This window comes from Pagrus pagrus, assembly GCF_965226575.1.
Source record: "Pagrus pagrus genome assembly, chromosome: 12".
Lineage (NCBI taxonomy): Eukaryota > Metazoa > Chordata > Actinopteri > Spariformes > Sparidae > Pagrus > Pagrus pagrus.
Genome location: NC_140196.1, coordinates 7,095,718 through 7,119,367, shown reverse-complemented (window position 1 = coordinate 7,119,367; position 23,650 = coordinate 7,095,718). Strand labels below are relative to the sequence as shown.

The 23,650-nt window shown below is 43.4% G+C and overlaps 1 protein-coding gene across 9 annotated transcripts; it reads left to right on the top strand.

Annotated features, from left to right (window-relative positions):
- The first annotated feature begins 6,216 nt into the window (after positions 1 to 6,216).
- Positions 6,217 to 23,632, top strand: LOC311267262 (transcriptional repressor p66-alpha). 9 transcript variants are annotated; one of them, XR_014623810.1, is made up of 12 exons: positions 6,859 to 6,940; positions 16,380 to 16,894; positions 18,898 to 19,030; positions 19,293 to 19,421; positions 19,527 to 19,604; positions 19,708 to 19,827; positions 20,119 to 20,310; positions 20,581 to 20,842; positions 21,162 to 21,562; positions 21,650 to 21,908; positions 22,367 to 23,250; positions 23,340 to 23,632. XR_014623810.1 is itself a non-coding variant. In XM_084370227.1 (11 exons), the coding sequence occupies exons 2-11, from the start codon at positions 16,383 to 16,385 to the stop codon at positions 22,504 to 22,506; spliced, it is 2,226 nt and encodes a 741-aa protein (XP_084226353.1). In that variant the 5' UTR covers positions 6,217 to 6,491; positions 16,380 to 16,382; the 3' UTR covers positions 22,507 to 23,632. The 9 variants fall into 9 exon arrangements, 8 of the variants coding, with proteins under 8 accessions (XP_084226353.1, XP_084226354.1, XP_084226352.1 ...); XM_084370227.1 differs by lacking the exon at positions 6,859 to 6,940 and adding an exon at positions 6,217 to 6,491 and having other exon boundaries at positions 22,367 to 23,632; XM_084370228.1 differs by lacking the exon at positions 6,859 to 6,940 and adding an exon at positions 6,702 to 6,828 and having other exon boundaries at positions 22,367 to 23,632.
- Positions 23,633 to 23,650: the final 18 nt, after the last annotated feature.

The following is a 23,650-nucleotide window of genomic DNA, read 5'->3' as shown; positions in this document are numbered from 1 at the left end:
CACATGCCGACGGAAAGTCAGGTGAAGTTTTGTAGTCCACAAAAAAACAACAACAACAACAAAAAATAAACAGACAGCGTAATCCAAGTCTCTGGAAGCCCCATAATCCCAATTGATTTGAAAAAACACGTTATTTTCGACCTTTTTAAAGCAGAAATCTTCACCGTATTATCTGAGCTCAAAGCGTTGGCGTGCACCCCATCTGAAGTGGGTGCATGAGCTTCATCACGCGTCAGAGGAGACTTGGATTATACCAGACAAGCTCTACGGAGCCATTTCATGTTGTTGTTTTTTTGCTTTGTTTTGTTTTGGGGTTTTTGGGGTTGTTTTTTTTCTCCCAAATCTTCTTCCCCATCTACTTCAGCTGTGAATGCTGAAACAATGATTTGATGAAGCTCCACAGATGTTTTGTGGATTACGAAACTTCATTTTGGGTGAACTGATCCTTTAATATTTGATCAACTGCAGCTACATGAAACATGAAAAGAGTGGGACGAGACGATGAGTGTCGAGGCGTGCAGATGCTCCGTGTGCTGCGGTGTGACTTGATGCCACTGCATATTAAAACAAGGCTCACCTCGGATCTGATAAGCAGAAATGACAAACAGTGGAAGAAATAAAACGGGTCGATCAGATAGTAACACTTGTTGTACTGGCTGTCGACTCCACTGGATATTAAATGAAACGACGATAAAATCAAAGTTCTCTCCAAGTGTGTTTCTACAGGGGTTAGGTAATCTTGTTCTTAATTGTTTCATAAGTAAAGTGTCACTAGCCGACCTCCAAGGAACAACTGAGTAATCTGAAGACTATGACGTATGTCCAACTCGGAGGCCATCAGGACCTCAGGGGAGATTAGGATCATCAAAGGTCATCCAAGGCCTTGTGTTTCAGATCATAACCAGTTACATCCTGCTGTCAGAGAGGTTGTTTTCAGCTTTCAAAAAAAAAGAGGAAGAGTGAGTGTTTCTCTCTGAGTGACGGAGAAACAAAGAGGAAGAATCAAAGCAGCAGGTGGTGGGTTGAAAGAGGGATGATTTGGTGTTTGTTACTAATTATTCAAACCTCAGTATCCTGAATGAAAGACAAGAAGTTTGGCGTTTGAACCTCGAGATGTTCCAGCTCAATCTGCAGTGAGGTGACTCACACACGTCAGGCAGGTAAAGTAGGCTACACCAGGGACTGTGATGATCCTGCTGGGTTTTTACTCTTCAGTGAGCAGCCAGCCTGCAGAGTCCTGCCGCAGAGGGACAGTAACTACACTACATGTAACTACGCCAGAGTAATCTGTCTGTCTGTCTGTCTGTCTGTCTATTTTTTTCCTATTTATTTTGATTAATATAACAATAATTTGCCATAAAAATAAAATATGGCTGATAGGATCTGTATTATAAACTACTTTAAAACAAATTTTAAACATATTTTAATTAAAATTATACTTATGTGCAGTTTTAAGGAAGATAAAAGGTGCTTGAGATTCAAATATTCACCATATGAGAGCCGATTTTGACAAAACAACTGCTGTAAAAATGAAAGTAAACCCACAGTCGTAAATCAAACTGTCAGCTGTCTTGATTTACATTCATAAAACATCTTATTTTGAAATCTTACACGCGCTCGGCAGCATTTCTTTCAAGTGTGAACATGAGCTCGTGCAGCCAATCGGTGTTCACGCGCAGCCCCCCTCCGAGAGATCATCTATTGATCTTTTCTTTACAAATAAATACATGTTATGAACCAACACGACGGCTTCAGACTGTGAGACTCGTCGCTCCTCTCTTGTTTTCCACCACCGGCTGGTGCCGACAGACTCGTTCACCAGGAGGCGGAGGGTTAGTGAGAAGTGAAAAGTTTTGGGACGCTCGAGGTGTCTTGGACGCAGCTGAAAGGAGCCATTTCCTGCCAAATAGTGAGCCCCGTCTAATCGTGACTGCAGCAGCTACTTCCTGCATTGTTACAGTACTTAATGAGGATTAAGTTGAAGCTGTCATGTTGTAAGGGGCGGCCATTAGGCCTCCTCCACATGGAGAGAGGAGGGAGAGGAGAGAGGCCTGACCTCACCCCTGTTTGATTTCAGAGCTGGAGCCTCACCTGGACCAGGACCTGATGGTCTGACTCTGTCCTGACACATCTGTACAATATGCAGGAGTAAAAAGAAATGTTCTCACATCATCGTAGTTGTGTAATAGTGAGCCCGTAAACATAATATTTAGCCTGCAGTTGTTAAATAGATGATGTGGACAAAGGAAACAGGACCAGCTGACAGTATTATATAATCCAACACAACATCACAAAGTATGTTTCAAAAAATATCATTCATTTAAAATGAAGACTGTGACCTCCTGTCATGGCCTGACATTTATTATAAGCTCCAAATATTATAGATAGTTATCATTACCAGGTGATTTTCCAGCTTTATTAAGCATTTTTATTAAAAGACGTATTAACCTTTTCATTAACTGGTGTTTGCATTCAGTTCAACCCCAAAAGAAAATATGACCAGGCACCAAAAGGGGCCGCTCTAAAAATGAAAGGCTTTTTAACATTTTATTATTTTACTATTTGCTTATTACGTATGTAAATATTTCTCAGTATTAAGTTTGAGAGGCTTCCCTATAAAGCCAGCAATCATATTGTGGTAAGGTCGTACTTATTGGAAACCTATTTATTTATAAGTATTTTTTAAAAGTTAAATGTATTCAATCTTTACTAGAATCAGCTAAATAAATAACAATCAAGTGCATTTTTAGCCACATTTGCTGTGTAAATCTAGGGGTGGGAATATGAGTCGGTTGCTCAAATACTTTTGTCCAGAGTGAAACATCTCAAGAGGTACTGTCTCGATCGCCATGAAGCCTTGTCCAAACATTCGTGGTCCCAAGAAGATGAATCCTAATGACTTTGGTGGTCCCCTGACTTCTAGCACCACCGTGAGACTGAGATGTTTGAGTGAAATGCCTTGACAGCCACTGCCTGGATCACCATAACATATGATAAAGGCGTTCATGTTCCCCAGATGATACATCGTAGAAAGTTCTCTTATTTATTCTAGCGCCACCAGCAGGTTTAACTTTTCACTTATTTATTAAAATGTCTGACATGTGCTTGCAGATTGGTAAAAATTTTAGCACATACAGTTTATTCTTGTTCCCCAGAGGATGATTCCTAATGACCTTGCTGACACCTTGACTTCCTCTAGCAATGCCACTGATATAATTTTTTTTTGTTTTGTGTAAATGTCTTGATAAATGTTGGGTGGATATCCATTATTTGTACTAAATAAACAGGGGCAGCGTACCACCAGAGTAACCACTGACTGCTGCTTACTGTAGCTGCTGTTGCCTAGCTAGCTGCTAGCAGTCCCAACAGGATGTTGGTGTTGTTTACACTGCGAGCACAGGAGCTGTAGGCCGCTGGGAAGAGGAGGTTTTCAGGCCCGGGCTGGAGGGAATCCAGAGGGGAATGCTTACAGGGAGTGGAGCACCAAAGGGCACCAGAACTGGAGCCGGACTGGCAGTGGACCAGGCTCAGAAGCCTCTTAGTGAACACGGCCTGACCGGTGCCAAGCACAGCCTCTGAAACCAACAGAGGCTAGTTTGAAGACAGGACTCTGACTCATCAGTCTGCGCCCACCTCCGGACAGTTGAGCTACACTCGGACTGTCATCTCTTTTGGTACAAAGTCGGGGGCTAGCATGTTAGCATGCTAACGTCAGTAGATAGCTCTGAAACACAACTCATAGACGACTTTGACATGACATCAAAAATGTTATTTCTTTCATTTCTGTTGCTATTTTAGTTAATAATTGAACGCTTTAGATTAAAATTCTTACATATTGCACCTTTAATGTCTTTTTATCTTTCCATTCGACTTGTTTCGACTTCATTCAGCTTGTGGCCTTCATCAGGGAACAGTCTGAAGTCGTGCCAAACAAAACACCACAATGTAAATACCTTAACGTGGTTATTACCGACTGAGGTAATACCTGCTTGTCCCTGAGTCCACAGGAAGAGTGACAAAGTTAACGGGAAAAATCCATCGTTATCTATAAACTCAAGAGTGCCGTTTAATTTTTGCTTTGGGCAGGGTGATTATGCGAAGACGGCCCCTTGGTACAGAGTTTATTGAATTTATACGAGGTAATCTGTAGCCTCAGGAGACGGAGTGGTAGGATGAGAGGACGGAAACAATCAGGCCTGATGACGCAGCATCATCTAGAGAGGGCTCTTTTTGTTGTCATTTAAAGAACAGCAGGATAACGCTGACAAAGCACTCAAACGGCCCAACCCCCCCCCACCACCACCACCTGTTAGAGAACAGCAGCCCCTACCCACTTCAGTCTTTATGGACTTCTCTCAGATCACAGTATTTCAAACACATATGTGTGTATGTGCAGTGATATGGGTGTTTGTGGACGACAGGGGATTAGTTCAGTTCACAGAGATGCTTTGAAGGTCTTGTCATGAAAGAGGCAGCCAGCTGGATCCTTCATGGAAGCGATATCGCGCCCTCTGCTGCTGCGTGTGCTCCAGACTCGGATGTATGGATCTGACGCTGCAAGCCTGGTTGGCTGGTCATTAATGCAACCGTCCCATTAAACCCTACTGTAAAGTGAGATGTTTTAGTTGCAAGGATGGTGTTGCAGAGGAGTTATCTGACAGTCGATGCAGGAATGTTACATTTTTGTGAGTTCATGTGGGAATTATGGTGTTTGGGACGATGGTTTAGATTTTCATGTGGGGGTCAAGGAGTCAATCGTGCTGCTGGTGTGAGTCCTTAAGACACATGAGGTAATAATATGACGCTGATGCAGGTCCCTGTTGAGAGCGTTGAGGTAAACATGAAGCTGAGGCTGCTGGTGTGAGACCAAAGTCTGAGTTTGGGGTCACAATATCAGATTTTAACTCCATGATTATGGTTCAAAATCAAAATATTATCACCACATCTACCCACACTGAGGTGAGAGTGTCTTGCTGCAGCAGTGGTGGCCACACACTGTGGTAGCAGCTAGCTAGTTACCGCATATTCTTCTTTTCTCTGCTTTAGGACATCGGCAACCAGCGTTAAAGGTTCTGTATGTGAGATTTTGAGCCCTTATATAGCAGCAAAAAACGATTTGCTATATAAAGATACATATTTCCTGTGTGTGTGTTTTGACCCCAACTGCTCTGTTCTTTGTTTTTTGGTGGCCACGTGTGCAGGTGAGTGCAGCTTCAAACAGGCTCCAACTCGACTTGGAGCCGGTGGTTCCTCTTCGTGACGAGCAAGTCACTTGATGGGTGCATAAGTGTGCAGGCTAGAGTCGGCACGATGGCTGATTCGTTACTGATATTAGGAATTTGTTGTGCAAATGTTGAAATCGCAAGATGTCGCTAACTGTTGTATGTAGCGCCTTTATTATTAACACAATATCAATATTTGATTAATAAACGTCACAGTTTCCGTATTGCCACACCTCTATTGTGTAGTAACTCAAATTCCTGGCATGGCATGATTGAATTAGAGGAGGCTCTCTGGCCTTTACTACTCTCTTCACCCTTCAGTTTAAACACTGCCTCACACTTTACATCCAGTACGATGCACACACAGTGGACTCTACATGGCCTCAGGCTTACTATGTGCCTGTTACAGTTGCTATTTTGATTAAACGCAACTTTATTTAGGAATATGTGCTGCACGAACACAATACAAACTAAAAATAAATCCAGATTTAATAACTATATTTAGACACGGGGCCCCCCTCTGCGACACTGTTCGCACTTTAAGGAATATTAAAGGACCCACGTTAGCTGATGTTGTGCTTTGGAGGCGCAAAGTCCCCGACAAATTTGCAGCCAATTAAATGACCAAAAAAAAAGCAATTAACATGCTGTAAACTGGGGACTGCTGACTGCCTCCTTGGGGCAAGTGAATGGATTGCCACCTGGCTGGTCTTGCACTGTTTATCAGTTATGCACTTAATTGTTATTGTTCCATGTGTTGCATGTTTCTCTGTTGTCTATATGTTTCTGGTGTGACTAGATCCAGCATGTGCATGAAAGTCATGTTGCTTGTCTTTAATCTGTGTTTGGAGGCAGGTGAGTGTGTGAGGCTCTCTATTATTACAGCTCCTTATTGTGACATGGTATATGTGTGTGTGTGCGTGTGTGTGTGTGTGTGTTGGAGGGGGATTTCTGTGCCTGCCGGTGCAGTCATGGGTCAACCCGAGGGAGCCCTGTCACGGTCGCCCTGCCCCGGCCCTTGGTGGTCAGTGGCTTTACATGATGTGATCCGGTCGCCCTGGTATGCCGAGGTGCGCATGCCCACTAAGAGGACGCAGCGGCTCCATGTGTGTTGAGGCGCATTATTTGGCAACAGACGCGGCAGTGGGGAGGGCCGAAAAAAAGAGGATATCCCCTGGATTTCTAAAAAGCAACGATTTATCGAGGTTAACTGCAGATTAAACATTCCCTGGTCGACCATCGGCGAAGGACGGGCAACAAAGCGACCGAGTAAGTTGACTGAGGTGAAGCCGAAGTTTTTTTTTAGAAAAGCGGACCGAGGGGAGCTCTTTTTTATTCGGAGTCGTCGAGAGGAGCCAGGTTTTCCTCCACCTATCTGTGACGATAAAGAAGCTGATGGGCTGTTGAAAAGTAACACTTCTCCGCAGAGCCAAAGGTTGAGCACCGGGGAGGAGAGAGAGCCAGAGGAGGGGAGGAGGAGGAGGAGGTGGGGGGGAAGGCTCAGTCAGCCGAAAAATATTTTATTTTACGTTTTCTTGCGTGTGCCAGCCGGTAACCGCGACCCCGCCGGACGTGGCTATGTGCGGGTAGAAGTCGTTAAACGAAGGTAAGGATTAGAACGTTCCGTCGCCAACGGCTCTCCGGCGGCGGGCTGCCCGTCCGTGGGCCGGTCGGTGAAATTTATGACTCGGGTTGTTCACTCGGGAGGGGGACAGCAGGTAAACAGTCCCGGTACAGCTTGACTTTTTTTCTTTTCTTTTTTTCTAAAAAGGTGAAAGTTTGTGCTCCCCCCTTTTTTTTGTTGTTGTTGGTAGCTGCTGGTTGTCCCGCATCGGGTTGAAGCCAGGTCAGCGACCGGGCTCGGTTCTGGTTCCCCCCCCTCCTCCTCCTCTTCCTCCCTCCTGTGGGTCATGAAGATGAGTCCGGCTGGAGGACTTTTTCTTTTTTGTTGTTGTTTTTTTTTTTTTTTTACTACTTTGACTTTCGGCAGCCGTTGGTTCTCACCGCCAACGGCTGAAGTGGGTTTAAACCCTCCGAAGCTAAAGTGGCTTCGTGTTGTTGTTTTTGTGCGATGTTAGCTAATGTTAGCTCGCTAACTAATAACACGCTCACCTCATCTTGAGGCGGTGTCAATAATAATAAAAAAAGCCGGCTAGTTGCACATGTAGTGTGGGCTGGGTTTAGCTTGTTAAAGGGCCGAGTGTGCTTCGGATGGTGTACTGGGTGGTGTAACGTTAATGGTGGACGTCGCTGCCCGCTTTAAGCCCCCTTGGCACCAGTGTTGGTTCTGCTATCTGGTAGCTAATCTTCCTACTTCTCTCTGTGACAACCGTAGTCTTCCTCCTCTTAAAGCTGAACACACACACACTCTGACACACACCGCACACACTCCCTTCTCTCTGCTCGCACCCAGACAGCCACACGTACGCACACACTCACACTCACACACACACATTCACAGCCACCACAGCTACACGAGTTAGCAGCGCTTCGGGACCAGGACTCTGTGGATCTGGACTGCACTAATGTTTTCTATTGTCTTGCTCATCTGGACACACTTAGATGGATTTAAAGCCCTTTTGTTTTAAATATTTAATGATCAGATATGAAGGAAGGTTGTTTATGGTGTGCAGACAAAAGCACATGCAGCATTTTGCATCTGTTGAAGGCACAGGCAGCTGCTGTGAACTTTATTTGTGAGAGTTTTAAAGATCAATTATACTTATGATGATTTTTTTTTTTAAATTATGATTTCATAAGATCCTATTACATCACGTCTTTTCTGTTATTAGAGACTTAAATCAACTTTTAGTTATTGTTATTGTTTGTCGTTGTTGTTATGGCTGCAACTAACCATTATTTTTCATTAATCGGCTGATTTTCTTTTCTGGATTAATCGTTTGGTTTGTAAATTGATAGCACTTTTGTGATACCAAGGTGACATCTTTGTGTGTCTTTGTCCAGTCAAAGCAATAGAAACTCACTGCTTCCCAGAAATCCAGTGTCGCCTGTGTGACGTCAATCAGTTGTCAGTTGTCATCTTTGCCACGCCTCTATAACAACACATATCAAAGTGATTTGCATCTCTTTTTAAAAAAAAGTTTCATCGTCTGCTGTTATCTCTCTTTTCTTTGTTTGTTCGACCATGACCGTTAACAATAACGTTAACCGTTTACTCCCAACGCTAGCAGAGACCAGGACAAACAAAACTGTTATGTCGCGTGCAAACCACCTACTGTGTCTGGTCGACCAACCACTGCTGGGTGAACCCGTCACTAACTGTGCGCCGCTTGTGATGAGACCTGTGCACTGTAAAGACATTTAAGCAAGCAGTGTGTATGCATGCCAGGCCTTTTTTGATCGCACTAAAATCTTTCCGGTTTGACTAGAAATTGTCATTGGTTGCACTGCGCCTGTGTGCGCGTAATCGCAATCCCTATTTAAATGAAGAAAAACATTTATCGACAAGAAATGTTAAGAAATTCAATCAAAGGTTTTGTTGTGCCGGTGCACCTAAATTAAAAAGTTAGGCGCACCAGTATAAGTAGTTAGTCAGGAGGCCTGCATGTAGACAGGGGATGGTATGGTGGTTAAGTGATCTGCTGTTTGGAGACTTTATTGCCTCTTTGTGGACATCTAGAACGAACACTCAGTTGTTTGTGTGAACAAAGGCTTTGTAATGTGTTGTTTACATGTTAACAATCTGTTGCATTGTTTAGGAACTGTCACTGTGAACAAAGTACAGGTTGCCTTTAGTGAAGGGGTTCGTCGCAAAAAGAGAAGAACGGTTTGCTTTGACACTTGTTATGACAGACGGTGCTGAAGTTGATATACTGGTCATCATGTCCACCCCAGAGTTACTGTACTCATAGTATTAAAGATACAAGACCTGAGGGAGCCAAGAACTGCTTAGAAGTTTTGTTGCCGTCCAGAAAGCACTGTTCCAGTGATCACACACAAGACTGATCCAGAGTAGTTGTGTAATCAGCCACTGTTCTGGAAAGAGTCGTCTGCTGGCCACACTTTAAGCTGCTGCACATGACTGCAGGGGTCACAGGGCAGCTGTTTGGTCAGGGCTACATGACTTCATCAAGTATATAGGCAGCAGTTTGCTCTCTAATTGCCTTTTTCTGCCTATTTAGTCTTGTCAGTGATGTTAGCTGCTGCAGCCAGCTCTGGTTTGAAGGTATTTAGCGTGCCAACTCAGATTCAATCCTTTATTTTGATCAGGCCAGCAAAGGTTTTGCTTCTAGCTGGTGCTTGGAGAACCATCGTTCCTATCACTTGTTATTCTGGCGGATGCACCCAGATAATTGATAAGAATATTTTGCTGGCGCAGCAGTTTTTCCAAGGTAGTGCGGTTGCGTGGTTGCACAGTGTTCTTCTGAAAACCCCTGTGCAGTGTAGAAATATGTTTTCACAGGTTAAAGGTCTGTCAGTGGGTAAATAAAATGCAGAACACGTACTGTATGTGCAGCCAGACATCAGTGATGGCTGAGAGTGAGTCTGCCCGCCTGAGTGAAGAGTGATTGAGTGACTGATGGTCGACATGATCCACGAGTGACTAGATAAATATCCGCAGCGAGGCAGAAAACCAGACAGGTGTAGATTCTGGCGAGTGGCGTCCTGAAAGCGGTAGCAACCTGATACCAGATTAAAGTACTTGTATTCTGCGTTGGTGAAAGCAACACTCACCAAGAGTCAAGTACCTGTACAGAGCAATTTGATGATATGGTAGTGATCATTGTGATGTAATTACACTGCAGTGTTGAGTTTAATTACGTAAACACTTGAAAAAACACAGACTGTACAATCTTCACTCTCACTGTGAGGTAATTAACCAAATAATGCAATAATGAAAGTAATTAGTTTAGTTTTAGACTTTTTTTGAGCATCAAAAACTAAACAGTAACACTCAAACTATCAACAGTAAAATAGCTGTTGAGAAAGCTAACATGTGTATAAGAGCCATATTAACTCTGATTAATAGTTATGTCTTAATGATAAGATGACAAAAGAAGTGTTTGTTACAAGACCAGCCAGAGCTGCAAGATCATTGCAAAAATGATGTACTGCAAATAAGCAGCTATGATTATTCTATAGTAATATTGGTCTATATACTTTGGCATTCCCATGATAAACCTTATTTAGCCGCAAAATGACAGTATCCCGACAGTATTTCTTACATTGCTGTGTAACAGTTAAAGTGATACCTACACAGCAATCACAATACTGTGTTGTAACTTCTAATATCTGGGGTGTAGCAGGGTGACATCCAGACATTAGAGAGAGAGAGATTCCTATTTATTATAGGCTGTATGTTTATTCTTTTCACTTCCTCATTATTATATTTAGACTCTGTAAAGTTTGTCTTTTTATATCTCCAAGCTGCCAGCCTTATTTGTTTTTAATTAAAGAGGAAATGCAATCAGAGTTTGGCATTATTGTTCGGCTTTAGCTTTTCTTACAAGCATTCTTAAAAGAACGCTATGTACTAAGACTGGGTGGGTCTGGAATTTAAACAATACTACCATTGTTTACTGTTGTCCTGTACCGTGTCGTCCCACTACTCTATGTACTGTCATCAACATTTCATTGCGACTGAGACACCAGCGTATGAGCTTTTCGTCATACTGTATACCTGTGCATTAGTACAATGACAATACAGATGAATTGAATTGAACAAAATATAGAATACAATATATATGACACAGTCACGATGTTATCAGCTGCATAGGTAGGGCTGGGTAGGAAACTTCGACATGTTTACAACACCCACCGAATTGCTTCGATAGTATCGAGAATCGAAAGATGAGGAGTTAATCTCATCGGCGTCAGCGAGCCAATAAGCATGCAGCATGCTAGCTGATCCTAGATCTAATAGTGCTGGTGATTGGCTGTCTGGAGTCATGCAGGAAAAACACCAGGTACGCCCAGAGTGGGAGTGTAATGTAATCTTTTGTTGAAACGGATGTCATAAAATTGCGATCAAAAAAAGTATCACTGAGGAACCAGTAGTGAAATCAAGGTATCAGTACTGGCATCTGAATGTTTTTAACGATGCCCAGCCCTGCATAGGCTAATATACAGTGTGTCTGTCATGCAGTCATCGTGTTACGACAATTGAAATCAATTTTTTAACAACAGAAGGCGGTAAAGACAATTCACATTCATTTATATGTCCACTAGTGTGCCATTTATACAGAAATATCACCCACGTAGAAAGGCTGAGAAACAGCAAAGACGATGGAGCTTTCCCCCTGTCAGAATAGTCCAAATGGTCCAAAGTTTTTTGAAACTAATGGACTGATTAAAACGTATTGACCGTCTGTCAGCCAAAGACATGTCGCCATGACTACCACCAACCACCGTACAATGACGTCTTTACAGTGGCTGTAAATGCTGTTTGAGGATTTCCATCTGATTTGAATATTTATCAGGATAAAATTGTGTGGCGAGATAATTTGGATGATCGCACCATGAAACTTTCATGACCACACATGCAGACTGACAAAAATAGTGTAAAATTTAAATGTACAGTGTGTCTCCTTGGTCTGATATGTGGCGGTTTGCTTGCACATTCATTTGTTTGCCTGATGTGTGAAGTTTCAGTTTAAGTTGCCTTCACAGCGTTTGCCTGTGATGTGGAGTTCTTGGGTGGGCGGGGGCTTGATGGAAATGTTTGTAAAGTGCCGTGGAGATGAAATGTGAAACTTGTCAGCCATTCAGATCCCCCGTTACAAAGATAGGGTCGGTGTCTATGTGAGGCTGGGGGGTGTGGAGGTGGGTGGGTGGGGTGGCGTTCGTGCTAACTTCTTCCCGCAGCATCATTTCACAAGCTATATGCATCAGAATTAATTATACCATCTCACATACACACACACACACATGCACTCACACACTGTAACATGGCCGACTGTGGAAGCCTGGCGTCTGCTCCAGCACCTGAAGGGTTAAAACTAGCTTCAGCTTCTCTCTCAGTCACACACACACACACACACACACACACTGACAGAGTCACACACACACACACACACTAGCCAACCGGTTTAAACCGGTTCTCAGGAAAAGTGCTTTGTGTGTCCCACTGAATCCTGGGAAGGGTCATGTCATGTGTATCTCAGTGATGTCAGAGTATTAAAAAAAAAAAAAACTTAGTCAGCTCTGTGTTATCAGATGGCTGCTCTGCATGCTGCATCGTCACTGTGTATGTATATTGTGTAGGTACATCATGGATACACTGAGTGTGCGTTATGCTCACCGCCATAACCATTCTGAGAACAGGAAGGGGAGGGGGTGCACGAGTGTGTACAGTGTGTGTCACTGAGAAGTAGTCGGTCTGTAAGGGTTAATTGTAGTTCTTTTCTCACCCCCCCCCCCCCAAAGAAACATAGCTTCCTGTAAGTGCGTCGCTGGGCAGACGGATGGCCTCGGCAGACTTGGCAGGACCAGGCCTCCGTTCTGAAATGTACATGCATGTCAGGACATAACGGTGCTGCGTTTCTTCCTCTCTTTCGACAGTCTGAGTGTACGTCTCTGAATGTCACTCGTGCTTTCTGTTTGAGATTCTGTGAACTTTGAGGACAGGTCGTCTCCTGTGGCGTTCCACATGTTTACCTTTTATACATTTGATAATAACCACATTCATTGGTCATTGAAAAACCTGATTATTCACATATTCTGTGTACATGGTCGGACAGTATCCAGGTGTGTTTTCACCTTTTGCTTTCTGGCCTACTCCATCTCATTTCTGTACTAAGTTACCTCAGCAGCTGAGGATAAAGTCAGTATGTCTCTTGCATGTTCCTCAATTTAGCGCCTCTAGCTACTCACCAGTAGTCAAATGTGTTGATCATCATTACACAATTTACCATCATGTTTTTGTTTTTCTGAGGAGCGTCTAGGTGACTATAGCTGATGACTCATCTGCCCACAAGACAGAGCACGATCGGGAAACTTTGATGAGATGTTTACAAGCCATGGTATCATGAGCTGTTTTTCACATATGACATGGTTCAGACATTGTCCAGAGTTGCCCTTTTTCACACATGTAGCACACAACAGGAGATTGTCCATGTCAGACGCATTCTCACCTGGAAGTGATTTAGGCAAGAGGTGGCGCCTGGGTTAAGTGTGCAGGAGGGAGATGAGGATTTGTCCGTATAATGACAGTTTTTGCGTTATACTACTTGTATTTAGACGTATCCACAATATCAACGAAAGAGTGGAAAGCAATGTAAAGGCAAGCAAAAAAAGAGTACAAAGCAGCTACACTGTGTGAAATGTCATCAACGCACCCACTCTCTCCCTGAGATTTTTCTGGACAATGACATTGTGGTAGGGAGCTGGCAGGGTAAAGTCAATTTAATGTGTGGGCCAACTGATTTGGACATTTGTGTCCACACACACAGATCCTCCAGGTAATGTTTAGGCAGTTTTAGTGGGCTTGTGTGAAGGGGGCGATGGCTTCTATCGGAGTACCCCAGCTAGGGACAAGGGTTTACCCACGTTCATGAAAGGATCTGGTGTTAACATGCACACCACATCATGAGGAAAGACCAAAAACCTGATGATAGCTGAGACAGTAGTGCAAAAGTAAACACACTCAGTGTTGGGGTGGCCAGTCACACTCTTTACCCTGGATATTTGAGGGTTATGCTATGCTTTGATGATTCGAGAATCACTCCTGTCGAAGCATTACTGACCCCTTTTTATTCTAAGCATTCGTGACCCATTCGATCAGGCACATATTAATAACTATACAGGTGTGAGAACCATACCTTAAGATTAACGGTAAAATTTTAGGGTTGCATTGAGAGATTTTTAGTGTACGATAACGTATTACACAGTTATCGGTTACAATGACCTTTGCAGGCGTGAAAACAAGGGTTTTTTCAGTTGTAGAAATCAAACATTTGCTGACAGGAAACTTTGTATGAACTTGAAATACATTCTAACGATACTAATACGGTAGAATTGTCTTTCTTATAGAAAACATTTCCACTGTTGCTGCGCAGGAAGCTGAAGCGTTTTTTATTACACCACATGCTTTGCTTTGAAGCCAAACACACACATTTGTGCTCAATACAGATGTCTATATACACTGATATGGTTAGTGCATCACACAGAACAATGTGAAAGGCCATTATGAAAACCCTAAAGGTAAACATGTATTGGCTACCATCTCCCTGTCTCCTTCAGAGCAGCCACTGTCAGGGTAACGTGTGTCTGTATGTACCATGTTACCGATGCACATCTGCGTGTGCGTCGAAGTGCACGTAACCGCTCAGCTGTCTGACAGAACGAGCTGCTGTATCTCTGACTCCGCCACCTCTGGCATGTCAACATCTGGTGGGATTGAGTTTGTAGTACAGGCAGAGGATATCACATGGTAATGGATCTAGTGCTCCACGGTGCCTGGCTGAAGGAAAGAGAGGTTTTACACAACGCGGAGTCATTGTAATGAATAATAAAATAATTTCACTTACACATAAATTACTAAAATACTCGGATTCATTTGTCGTTGTGAATATTTCAATAGAAATCGTGCTCCAGTTATTTTGTATCGTCACTAAGTCCTTTTTAATTCTAATTCCATCATAATGTTCAGGTCCCCCAGCTCTTAAAAGTCTTACTGCAGTATTTGCTCTCATTATTCCTCTTTGAAAAGACCTTGTTTTTGCAGTAAAGCGATCCTCAGATTGCTGTTCTTACTGAGCACTCTATTTTTTCGGTTCTTCCTCTTTTGGTTTTTGGTTGAGACAGAAATTTGGATAATTGGGTGTTTCAGTCAACATCTTGGTCATGTGACCTTGCTAATCCACATGTTTTGTCTGGGGGCCATTTTAGATTTTAGTCAGCATGTGTCCCCTGCAGCTGATTCAAGGTCAGTTAAGTCTACTTAAGCTCCGAATGATAGGACCACAATCACAACCGCACTCTCAGTAAAATGGATAACTGAATTTATTGTTGGGTGACAGCTCTGCACTGTGTGTTTGTCACATAATGTCAACATGACAGGAATGAAATATGACATCCAATACGCCTAAGATTGTCTATTATAAACATTGTGCAATGCACCTGAGAAGATCCAAACGGCTACGGTAAAATCAACTTTATTTTGAACTTGAGCCACATTTATTCACTGACAATCATTAATCGTCTACACTTTGCCAAAGCCTCCTTGGTTGCTGAGAGCTAAATAAATGGACCTTTGATGATGTGTTGACCATGTTGCTCATAACTTACCTATTTGACCACAATAAGTGAACAAACTCATTTAGAATGACCTCTTTTGGACACTTGTTTATAAATGACTGATATTTCACCTGCTTTCATTTAGTGAAAGATGTTGCATAGAAAATTATAGTGTAACTGACGCCTTAAAGGGGCCCTGTGGAGTTTTCTGGGGAACTAACAAAAGTAACGTTTACATCGTTTCTCACCAAAATACACGGTCCGTATCCTTGATGTGTAACGAACGTGTCAAGTACATTTCCTTCCTCATAAAATCTTTGAAAAGCCAACATTTCCTGCCACCTGTTGAATTTGTGGAATACTGTAGAGCCTGGACGATACATGGGCGGATATTGGCCCATCAAAGATCGGTATCGGCGTATATGTTGTCTGATCTGCACCGATAGAAAAACTTCCTTAAGTGCTTAAACTTCAGGTCCTTCAGGTCTGTGTTTAAACTCACACCCCTGCTCTCAAACAATATGTTATTTTTCACATTGTAATACATTTTAACATATCTACAGTAGTTCGCCAACTCTAACTACTTCAACTTACATTCTCGCTGCTGTCAAACATCTGATACTGCCAGAACTGAACTGTAGCGCTTCAGTTTAAGCTAAAAATGTCCTTCATTGCCTACAAATCAACTGCTCTTACTGCTTACTCGTCAACTCACGTTTCACACCTGCTATTTTGAGCATAAGGGAACACACTTAGCATTGCCTTTAGAAAACTGTGTTCAAGTTTGTAAGACTGATAACTGATTGATTTGTAAACTCTAGTTTGGGTTAGATGCTTGGATGTTGTGATGTGAAATATGACATGACTCTGACATGTTATAACATGTGGGACCTGTAATTTTGACCCTGTCTGAGTTTATAACAAAACAGATAATAGGGTAATGTCTTTGTTTACTTGCAGGGGATGTCTGAGGAGGCTGTCCGCCAGACGCGCAGCCAGAAGAGGGCGCTGGAGAGGGATGCTGCTCCCTCATCTTTAGAACCCTCAAATTCTGACAGTGAAAGCAAAAAGCCTAAATTGGACCCGTCTGAACCCACAACACAGGCACAAACTGAGCCGGACCCTGCACTGGCAGAGGACGATCAGAGCCGGACTAGCGATGCATCAGGGCAGGACAAAGATCAGGAGGAGGAACAGAGTCGGTTGCCGTTACCTTTAGTGTTACCTTTGGCCTCTCGGCCGGTGAAGGATGAGCGGAGACCGCAGACGGACGAACCCGGCTCAGACATTCGGACTGACTGCAATGACAAAGCCAGCAAGGCAAACACAGAGCCAGCCAGGGATACAAGGAGCCGGGTCCGACTGACGGAGGAGAAGCCACCCAGTGGCATGCTGTCTGCGGGCGAGGTCAAGGCCACCATTAAGGTGGAAGTTCAAACGGGAGAGCAGCCTGTGGACATGAGCACCTCCAGAGGGTGAGAAACAGTTTACAGTAAACTCTCCTCAGCTGTGACAACCGGTGAAAAAGCAGGAAACTTTATCTAAACAGAAGTTATCTGCCCTCAGTGGAAGGCTTCTAACTCGCTCATGAGAGTGCACAAAAAGATAAATGAGACTTTATCCGAATCGTATAAAACACAAAAAATGTTTAAAGTTACTTTTATGATCTGGATGGTCTTTAAACTTCCTGTGTGTGGGGAGAAGGGTGGGGGTAGAGGGGTGTTGTTGTCCTCAGAGGTGAACTTATCTTCAACTTATCTCTCACTCTACCTCCATTTTCCCCCCACTCACCACCTGAACCCTAAAAACTCCCCTCGCACAAAATGAAGCCGTGTGTCACAAACCGGTTTCAGCCGGTTGTTGCCATGGTTTCCACAGTGGAAGGAACGGTGAGGGGAGGGGGGAAGGGTGGGAGGAAAAGTGAGCATGTCACGTGACGGTGACTTTGAGGTCATGTGACTTCTTTGGAAGAGTAGTGATTAATCCACAGGAAGTGATGATGGCGCTAAGCCCTGAGGAGAGACTAATACACACACACACACACACACACACACACGTAGGCAGGACGGCTAGGAGAGACAGGCCTCACGATGTCATACGTTGACTTTAACGACTTCTTATGCTTTATAGAAACCCATAATCCGTGTAATCACAAGGCCATCCTTGTTTTATTGAGGAACATTACTCGTGCTCTTTAGTTTTTGAGAGCCACTAGTCAAAGAATTTAGGTCATCTGCTCTCACATATAGCCTGCAGTTGAATAGCCGCTTTGCAGGAGAAGCTATATGTGAGAAAATCATGTGAGACGGGGAGTGAGGGTCGATCCACACAGCCTCCAAGAATCCCATATGTTTTAATTGTCTTAGCGTGTTTTGAATGACGTATGAAGCCCAACGCAGGTCACCCCTGAATGCCTCAGACGCCTATTGTGACCAGCCACAATATCCTGCTTCAACAGGAAATTCGTGCTCTCAAACAGAAGTTGTATTGTGACTTTAAGACCTTTACTGGAGGGCCACCTTGCCCTTCCTTCGCATTCAGAGGAGCATAAAGAGTGTGTGTCTGGACTTGTTAGATGACAACCCATGGTTGAGGCGCTTCTCCATGAGTACAGACAGTGTTAATGGATGATAATGTTTGAGGCAGTTGATATTTACGTCTCAACATGGTTTAAAACCAAATCTAAATACATGCAACTTTAAATTCTAGTGGAGATCCCAATGTTTTACAAAACAGCAAATGTGCCAAAAATGTGGAAATGTGCAATGAGGCACTTAAAATTAGGGTTCGCACAAAGTCTTCAGGTTTTCAAGGTTAGGAATATGTTTGAATTATAATATACTCTTTGAAAAATGCTGGAATTTTCCACATAATCTGGTGTTTCATCTGCACAGTCACTCATGAATTGAATTGAAATGATCCTGTCGTCATTCTGCCGATGAAATTAGCCATCATGAAATCGTCATAATCTAAACATTCAATCAAGGTTAAAACATTAAATAAATGAAGTGACAACAAACATTGATTGCTGTGGATATAAAGGAATTTTGTAAACTTAATTTTTTCAATGTGATGAAAAAGGTTTACAATAATCCAGATATTCTTAGTTTAGGTACCTTGAAAGTGCTTGAAAAGTAGTTTTGTGGACCCTTTATTTGAAGGAATGGTTCTTTGTTTATTTCACATCATAAAAAAGAGCTGTAACAAGCTGAGACAGAATATTTTTGATACTGTCAGATAGTGCAGAATAAGATGATTTCACAACTTTAAATCCACTTAGGAGGGAAAAAAACAAGAAACCTGGACGTGAAGAATAAAATTGATTTAACAACTTTTTTCCAGTATTGAAAAACACATCAATTTCTCTTCTTTTACACCCTAACCGTTTATGTGAGTCATTATTTTGACATAACTGATATAATACTGCTTTGTTTTATAAAATACTGAAACATAAATTTGTTTTATCTCTTATGTTCAGCAGCATAAAAAGAGAGAAGCGCCCTCCGTCCCCTGAAGATGACGATTGCATCATTTTGTCAGACAATGACTCCCCCAGTCCACCAATGAACGGCTTGAGCCACTTTAAGGAGCTGGACACGGACCTGCTCATGGTGAGGCACACCTACACAAAGCTAGAGCTCATGCATTTCATACTACTGTCCGACTGAGATGGATCCTGAGACAAGTTTTGATCATAACAAAGATCATTAGGGGTTTTTAGCTTTATGAGGTTTTCAAAATGTGGAAACAGAAAGTTGGTGGACACAAATGAACCATCTGAGGCTCCAACATAAAATGTTTTAGTTCCTGGAAAAGGATTCTGTCTTTGGTAATGCAAGTGGTGTAAGTAATGTTATGATCTGTCGAGTGTAGAAGAGCAGCCCAGCAGAGAGGGAGCGCATCATTAAGCAGCTGAAGGAGGAGCTGAGACTGGAGGAGGCCAAGCTGGTGCTGCTGAAGAAACTCAGACAGAGCCAGATACAGAGGGACACTCTCCAGAAGGTAAACGCTTATTAAACACATCAACGCAGGGGCACTCGAAGAGCAGGCTTCCACTTCAATCATTTTCTTGTTTTGTTTAATCTCTGTCTTTTTTTTCCTTCTCAGCCCTCAAGTGTGTCCGGTTCCTCTGCGCCGCCTCCTCTCATCCGAGGAACGATTACAAGCAATAAAGGCTCTCAGCAGGTTAACGTTGTGCTATAACACATCCTCTCAGGCAACATATCAGTGTGAACACGCCTTCGTACTGTAGTTCATGCTGTTTCTGACGATGTTTTTCTCCCACCAGATTTTGACCGGCAGGAGCTCAGGCACGGTCATCCCTCCGCCGCTGGTGAGAGGAGGGCAGCAGGTGACGTCCAAACACGGCTCACAGATCATCATGCCACCTCTGGTCAGAGGGGCACAGGTGAGTCGAGAGGAAATGTTAACAATAGTGTTAAAACAAATTATAAGGATATTTTTAAGCGTCTTTGTAAGAGCAATGATAGCCTGACTACAACATGTTACTGCTGTTTTTCACTCTTCGAGACTAACTGCAGGGTAATAATTACACTAAATTTAGGACTTATGATCTCTCTTTGCGCCTTTCTCTCTTTGTGTGTGTCCTTGCCTTGGTGCTTTTGATGTCCCTCCCTTGTCCTCCACTGCCTTTGTCCGTGGTGTCCCTCTGTGTCACCCCTCTCATCGTCCTGGTTAGCCCATCTCTGTGTCTCCACAGCAGATCCAGGCTCTCCGCCAGCAGCAGCAGCAGCAGCAGCTGGCTGCCTCTGGAGGTTCAGGACCCCCTCCTCTGCTGTTGGGTCCCCGGACCTCGGCCCCTGCAGGCCAGGGCCAGAGAGGCATGGGCCAGCAGGGCCTCATCAGGATTGGCAGTAGTGCTAGCTCGCTGGTCAGTGTCTCACAGCTGCTTTCAATTTAAATAATAACAATTTAATTAATTTCCACCATCAAGGTTGGATCAGAAATTAAAAAGGGCTCATTTTTATGGTCAGATGCTTTAAATAGGGCTCCAGCTGTCTGATCAGAGTTCTTTGAACAATACAGAAGTCACACGATTAATTGCAAGTTGTGAAATGATCAAACAACTGAAAGACATTCTGATCTTGACCGGATGTTTACACCTGTCTTGCTTCTTTCCTGTCTGTGCTCATTTTCAAAGGGTTCTCCATCCAGTTTGAAGGGCTCTTCCTCAGGAAGCAGCGGCATCTCTGTGGTCGGCGTGAACGACTCTCCAGCCAGCCGCCAAGCTGCAGCTAAACTGGCCCTGCGGAAACAACTGGAGAAAACCCTCCTGGAGATCCCCCCGCCCAAGCCCCCAGCCCCGGAGTTTAACTTCCTGCCCTCTGCCGCCAATAATGAGTTCATCTACCTGGTGGGACTGGAGGAAGTGGTACAGAATCTGCTGGACACCATCCACAGAGGTGTGTAGATGTTTTGTTTTGATGGCTTTTGTTTACATTTTGTAGAGGTAAAATGAATAGTGGACAACAGAGAAGTATAATAATAATAATAATAATAATAATATGTATGTATGAAAAATAGTTCCAGCCTAAGACATTTGGGTTAAATGTTTCAAATAAGTGTTAGCTATTGCCCATGTATAGTCAGGACGTCCCCACGTAGGATTTGAATATGTTTCAGCTTGCGTCTATTTTTTTGTGATAACTTCATTGACACCATATGAGCCCCTCTGTCCGTTTTCAATCAATACATCTGGGTTTCCCATCTCTCTCCACCCAGGAAAGACAGGTGTAGCACTGTCCAAGACCACTGCCAAACAGCCCTTCATCTGCACTCAGTGCAACACTGACTTCACCTGCCGCTGGAGGCACGACAAGACAAAAGGCGTCCTCTGTGAACAGTGCATGTCATCCAATCAGAAAAAGGCTTTGAAAGCTGAGCATACCAACAGGCTGAAAGGTGCGTTTGTCAAAGCACTGCAGCAAGAGCAGGAAATAGAGCAGCGTATTTTCCAGCAGACGTCCTCATCGGTCTCCCACGGTAGCTCTTCATCTTCGTCGTTAAAAGCAGAGCAGCTGGTGTCTCAGCAGCTGAAGCAGGCTCATGCCAGAGCCTCCTCCCTCCAGCACCACCACCAGGCCAGCCGAGGAGCCAGCATTCTTCAGCATCACTCCATCAAGGTTGGAATCGTTTTTTCTTTTAATGAGTAACACTTGTGCAGTCAAAGCAGCTGTAACTCAGAACCCCCTCTCTGTGTCTCCCCTCAGAGCTCCCAAGGCCAGCTGTCCCACGGTGTCTCATCTGTGGGGGTGAGGGGCGTCCCCCACTCCTTCTCATCATCCTCCCAGCTGCAGAGTGCGGTGGCGGCCGCGGCTTTGGTCAGCCGGCCAGGTAAGCACGCCCATGTTTCCCACCGCTCTGTGCAGAGTTCAAAGGTGAGCAGCACTGGATACCACGGCGGCAGGAATATCAGCGGAGGTAGTGCCTCAGCCACTGCATGGAAGAAGCAGAGCAACAGCAATACAGGTAGACTCACAGATCTCTGGCGCCCGACATCTGCTCTCTTTCAAATTCCTGTCTGGTCCAAAAGCAATCCTTGAACATCCCAGTGTCGTCCTTTTTCTGGTGTTAAGAAATCTTACACAAAAGTTTCAATCTAGTGTAATCTCACGCACTAGAGGAAAAATGAATTACGGTTAACAAACAAGCAGGAGGACATGTTTTCGGACAAGGCAATCCCATTCTCCAGTTCTCTCCCTGCCAGTGACCTCAGTCTTCCTCCTTTAGTCCCTCCGTTTGGTGGTTTATCATTTTTTCCTGGGTGCCACTACTTCACCTTAGAGTTGTCATTTTTCCTTTATCTGTCCTATGGGGACTGTATATTCAGATCATGCCTTTTCTCTCTTATTCACGTTAAAAATATCAAACCGACAGCGTGCAGCTTGCTCCACACCTTGACCCGCTGCTCTGTTGCATGTTCACAGGAGTCACCATGGCCTACGTGAACCCCAGCCTGACAGGTCACAAGACGTCAGCCGCCGTCGACGCTCGTCAGAGGGAGTACCTGCTGGACATGATCCCCTCTCGCTCGTCGATCTCCCAGACTGCAAACACATGGAAATAATTTAAACCGTACTATGCTACTCGTTAGTTTTTTTTGTCCAAGTTCCTCAGCTCCAATATTATGGTCGACAGCAACCCCGGAGGACTGTTAAGCAAATGCAATCTCCTGAAGTGAAGAAACGTTCCTTTCTTACCTTTGTATGATTGTTGTTTTAGTTTTTTCTTATTTTCCGATGTTTATTTTGAGACTCGCCATTCTTTGTAATTGTGCAGATACCATTTTTGATTTGACCGGGGCAAAAAAACAACAACAAATACTTGAAGAGCTTCCCCCCGGGTACTCGTGTCCTCCAGACTGGATGGTTAAATGATGGTGTGATAATGTGTCTGCATTAACTTCTTTCAAAAAAAGTACTCTGTTCTGGGCTCATGAGCCTTTTCTGCCATGATGTGGGTCAAACTGACCAAAACTTCTGACACTTGAATGGTTTTAGTCGTACCGAAGTGTTCACATTTCAGCTAAATACACATTTTATTTTAAGCAAAAACAAAATAAGTTGTAAAAATATTCAGGACATCCCCAGTGTAGTTTAAGTTTTGAATTTATTTTGTATTTACAGTAAGTTATTTTCTTTTTTTTCGACTGATGTTTAAAATCACTCTGTATATTGTGGTTTCCACGAATGAAGAGTTTATTCTAGCTTTGTTTTTCTTTCTTTCCTGTTTAACCGCATGCCTACCTTTAACCCTTCTGTTCATTTTGCACCTTAGCTGAAGAAGCATGGTGTCTTTGCTTAATTCATCTGTAAGTACCATCTGTAATTTGCTTATTTTATATCAATGTCAACATTGTAAGGTTAATTTGAGTGTTCTGTCATCGCTGAGAAAATGCAGACTCTGAAGGAGCTGAATTTGCCACACTGGAGCCAGAGGTCTTCTCCGAGTTATTCCACCATAATCCCTGCAACATGCGGCATGTATTGAGCCCTGATTTCAGTTCTTGAAGGGAATACCTCCGAGCTACAAGACCCTGGAATTAACAAGACCATCTTTATCTCGTACCCCTCACCATATTGCATAATTCTCTGCTTCCTGATCTTAACTGCATTGTACAAACTTATGTTTAAATCTATTTGGTTTACTTTTTTTCCTAGCTCCTAAAGAAATAATAAAAATATACATTTTAAGCGCTTGTCATCATTGAT